Genomic DNA, 4,000 nt, shown 5'->3' with positions numbered 1-4,000 from the left:
ATAATTAAGTTACTCGAATTTAATATATAGTGACATTTATTCTTTATTAATAATTTAAAATTTTAAATAACTGTTTTTGTATTTCTCCAAGGAGTTATCTAAAGATATTTTAAGGTGGACTGTTTTCATATCAGCATTAATCTTATATATACGTTTTTATCTTATTTTTGTATCTTGAAAATAAAGCTTCTCAATTAACTCATTTACTTTCATAATAAATTAATCTTTTAAGAATATAGTTAGTTGTTCCCTCCATTACTCTTCAGCACTGCTGTGACTATGCTGGGAGCAACCTGATTTCATTTTCATTAAAGTCCAAGTTTGTTACATTGTTCTAATGAGAAAACCCTGTTTTACTTCTTGTCACTTCTAGGTTCAGATTAAAAGTGGTATGATTAGCAAATATGTCATTCGAACTCAACCAACTGATGTGTGTCTATCAACTCTAGAGTCTGCTGCTGTTGCATTATCTTACCTTGAAAAGAAACCATATCTTGTTGAAGTAAGACAACTCTTCTTGTCCTTTCTAATTATTTCATCTTATTACGCCTTCCATGCGACAACTTGAAGTGACCTCTAGATATTCACTTTATTATTTGTTCTCTATCTCTTGTTAGCTGCTTTGAATGAAGTTTTGAAACTCCACTAATGTTCAATAGACAATGATCAATAACTAACCAACTTGTGGAGCAACATTAAACAAGTTTTTTAACCTTTTTACTCAGTACAATTTTGTTTTTAGCATTTTATCCATTTTGTTTCTTATTTGATTCCTTCTGTAAAAGATGTTATCCAAAACATTGTAACTATTACATCATTCTTGTCGCATAAAATTTATTAGAATATCATTGCAAAAAGAATTCTTCACTTGAATTAAATTAATGTTTTTGTGTTTTTTTAACAGACTCTTACAAAACCTTTGGAAGCTTTATGCCAGTTCCAGTTGAATCATGGTGCTCAGAAACATCAGAGTAAAGAATATCTGATTAAAAACGGACTTTATAGAAAAAAAATTAAATCTTCTTGGTTGAAAAAACTTAATGTCAGCTGAGAATTGCCTTAGTTGTTTTCAGTTCTCAAAGTTCCTGTCTTGATAATTTGGGTTTCAATATATTTATTTTCAAAGTGAACATCTTTCAAATAAGAAAGAAACCAATTTTATTTTTGAGAATATAGTTTATTTTTATCAGTTTATTTAAGTACTATTATAAGTTTTGTTTTTGAATTGTTGCTGAAGTTCTCTATAAATTCTTTTGATTGTTATCTGTAAAGTCAGAATTTTATGAAAAAACTTGGAACAGTTATACATTACAGCATCAATTCTGTGTGAAGATTTCATGGTTCTAATTGTTGATAAATAAATAATTTAAAAACGAAGGGAAAATGCTTGAAATCCTGTCTTTATTTTTGTGATTTATTAAGAAACTTCATCATTCCACGGTGGTGCACCAGCATGACCGCAGCCACTTGACTGAAACACATAAAAAAAAAATTTAAAAAAAAAAAAAAATTCCTTTCAATACCATGTAATAGTTAAGAGTTTTTACAAGTCATCCAATTTTACACACATACATGTTCAACATCAGCAGCACTCAGATCTACACTCATCACCATTATATGGTAGAGCAACATCTTCAACTTCTAATAAAAAAGATGCTTTGTAGTCTTATCCTGTCTGAAATAGTAACCAAATGTCCTTCAAATCGTACCTCCCCCCCCCCGCACACTTCCATCTTAAAAAAGAAAAGTCACATTTGATAATACAATCCTTTATACACAGTATTTGGAATGTTTTAGATCATAGATTTGCTCAATCTTGTCACACTTGATAGCATATATTGACTCAAACCTCTTCAATCATTATTCTGTCAACATAGTTATTCTTTCCACAATTTCTTTTACAAATTAACAACTTAATAGCTGTTAATTTATCTCCCTTATTTCTTCAAAACAAATGCTACAATTTTCTTCCTTTACTCACACAACTTCAATATATACCAGTCATGCACATCCTCTATGAACATGAGAAATTGACATTTAAACTCAACAAAATTAAAAAATAATCGTATACATCCCATAAAACATCCATAACAAACGTCCTTATTAACTAAAACTGTCATCATAATCCCAACAGACTTCTGGACTTACAATTTCTAATATCTTGACAATACAGACAAGGACGGAAAGTAAAGCTGACTTTTTCACCCTTCTCTTCCCCTATTTCTCATTTAGACATTATGGAAGCATTAAACTTTGTTGCTGATTGTGGTTTGCAGGTCTATCTGTGAATTCTGGCAAGTCCTAGATTCTGTGTTGATTGATAAAAGAGAAATGAATGTGGGATTTCAACTCTGAAGGTTGAAAAAACTGCAGTTTTTCTGATGCTTTCCCAACCGCATAGTTCCAGGTTCAGTCCCATTGTGTGACACCTTAGGCAAGTGTCTTCTACAAAGCCCCTGGGCCGACCGAAGCCTTGTGAGTGGATTAAGTAGACGGAAACTGAAAGAAGACGTCGTGTGTGTGTGTGTGTGTATTCTCGCCACAGCTTGACAACCGATGTTGGTTTGTTTACGTCCCCGAAACCAGCGGTTCGGCGAAAGTGACTGATAGAATAATTATCAAGCACCCATTCCTCTGTCCTTATTGCCTCTGTGGAGTGCTTTATTGCTTCCTCCTCCGTTGTGAAGCGCACCTCCACAGTGGCGTATCTCCTCCCTATACTGATTACATGATCGTATAGCGTGTTTATGTGTTTAAAGTTTGAGAACTGTATGCATCTGAGGGGGAGAAGGTTTGAGTTTCTATTTAATGTTGTCTTCCGTGCGCGCAACGACCGGAAGTTGTGGCGGACTAGTATCGAAAGATCGCCCTGCCTTGTCTATCGAGGATGACATTATTTAGTAGGTTATCATTTTTCAAGATGACCAAATATCATTCAATGGATATTTAGCAAAATCAGCTCAACTTCTCCATCGTAATAGGTATAAGATCTCTACCACAGCAAGGCCGGTAATTCTTGCGAAAAGATAATTTTGTGGACATGCGCATTGTGTAATATTGAGACACATGGAGTAAGATGGCTGAAATGGAGCAAGCTGTTGAAAACAGAGAGAACAGTGATTCCGAAATGGATGATATGGAGACAGAAGATAATAATGTCGAAGATAAGGAAGAGGAAGAATTAGAATTTGATGACACTGCTTACGTCATGTATCATCAAGCAAACTTAGGTATATTATTTATTTGATTTTAGCGATTTGCTTTTTTTAATAAATGTTTTTAACGCTTGCAAAACAACATTTTATGTAATTATTAATTGATCGTATATAATTTAAAATCTGTCGCCTTTATATGTCCCTAAATCGAAAGCTTTAAGCACATGTAAGTGCCAGATGTCGAAGATCGTCCTGAATTTGAACTTAGATACAAGCTTATAATCCTGGCGTTTCACTAACTTCAGCCACCAGTTAACTTTCGTTTAATACATTTATAGTGCAGATCTAGTTAGATTTTGTCTGTCACATCTGTTCTTAAAACTTCAACTATGTTCTTTATCGAATATTACTTTCCGTGTTTACTGAAAGTCTATCACCGTTCGTTGCCTTTTTGTTTTTGTTTAGGCTCACCGTGTCTCAGTTTTGATGTCTTGTTGGATGATCTTGGTGACGATAGAGAAGAATTTCCTCTTACACTAAGTCTTGTGGCTGGAAGTCAGTCCCCAAAGGACCATAACGACATTATTACTGTGATGAAAATGAGCAATTTACAGCGTATTAAGCATAAAACAGCCGATGATAGTGATTCGGATTCTTCAGAGAGCGAAGATGAAGATGATAAACCTGATCTAGAAACTACCACTCTCAATCATCCGGGATGTGTTAATCGAATTAGGGTAAGTATGATCTCTTATATTTTAATTTTATGGTGGAGATGGAGTATATGTAATCTGGGTATACCCCCCCTCCCCCTTTTAAATTTTGTTTTTTTACGGAATCCCACG

The 4,000-nt window shown here is 33.9% G+C and overlaps 2 protein-coding genes across 2 annotated transcripts in view; both read left to right on the top strand.

Annotated features, from left to right (window-relative positions):
• The window catches only part of LOC106878565 (tRNA-uridine aminocarboxypropyltransferase 2), a 9,102-nt gene extending 7,718 nt beyond the window's left edge, over positions 1 to 1,384 (top strand). The window contains exons 5-7 of the mRNA XM_052967626.1: positions 315 to 319; positions 374 to 502; positions 905 to 1,384. Of these exons, the coding sequence (XP_052823586.1) occupies positions 315 to 319; positions 374 to 502; positions 905 to 1,051 (281 nt within the window). The 3' untranslated portion in view covers positions 1,052 to 1,384. The remainder of the gene's footprint in view (positions 1 to 314; positions 320 to 373; positions 503 to 904) is intronic.
• Positions 1,385 to 2,827: 1,443 nt separating this feature from the next.
• The window catches only part of LOC106878714 (glutamate-rich WD repeat-containing protein 1), a 9,086-nt gene continuing 7,913 nt past the window's right edge, over positions 2,828 to 4,000 (top strand). The window contains exons 1-2 of the mRNA XM_014928014.2: positions 2,828 to 3,230; positions 3,621 to 3,892. Coding sequence (XP_014783500.1) covers positions 3,077 to 3,230; positions 3,621 to 3,892 — 426 coding nt within the window. The 5' untranslated portion in view covers positions 2,828 to 3,076. The remainder of the gene's footprint in view (positions 3,231 to 3,620; positions 3,893 to 4,000) is intronic.

This window comes from Octopus bimaculoides, chromosome 4 (assembly GCF_001194135.2).
Source record: "Octopus bimaculoides isolate UCB-OBI-ISO-001 chromosome 4, ASM119413v2, whole genome shotgun sequence".
NCBI lineage: Eukaryota > Metazoa > Mollusca > Cephalopoda > Octopoda > Octopodidae > Octopus > Octopus bimaculoides.
Note: the sequence above shows the minus strand (reverse complement) of the source record. Positions and strands in the feature narration are given on the sequence as shown.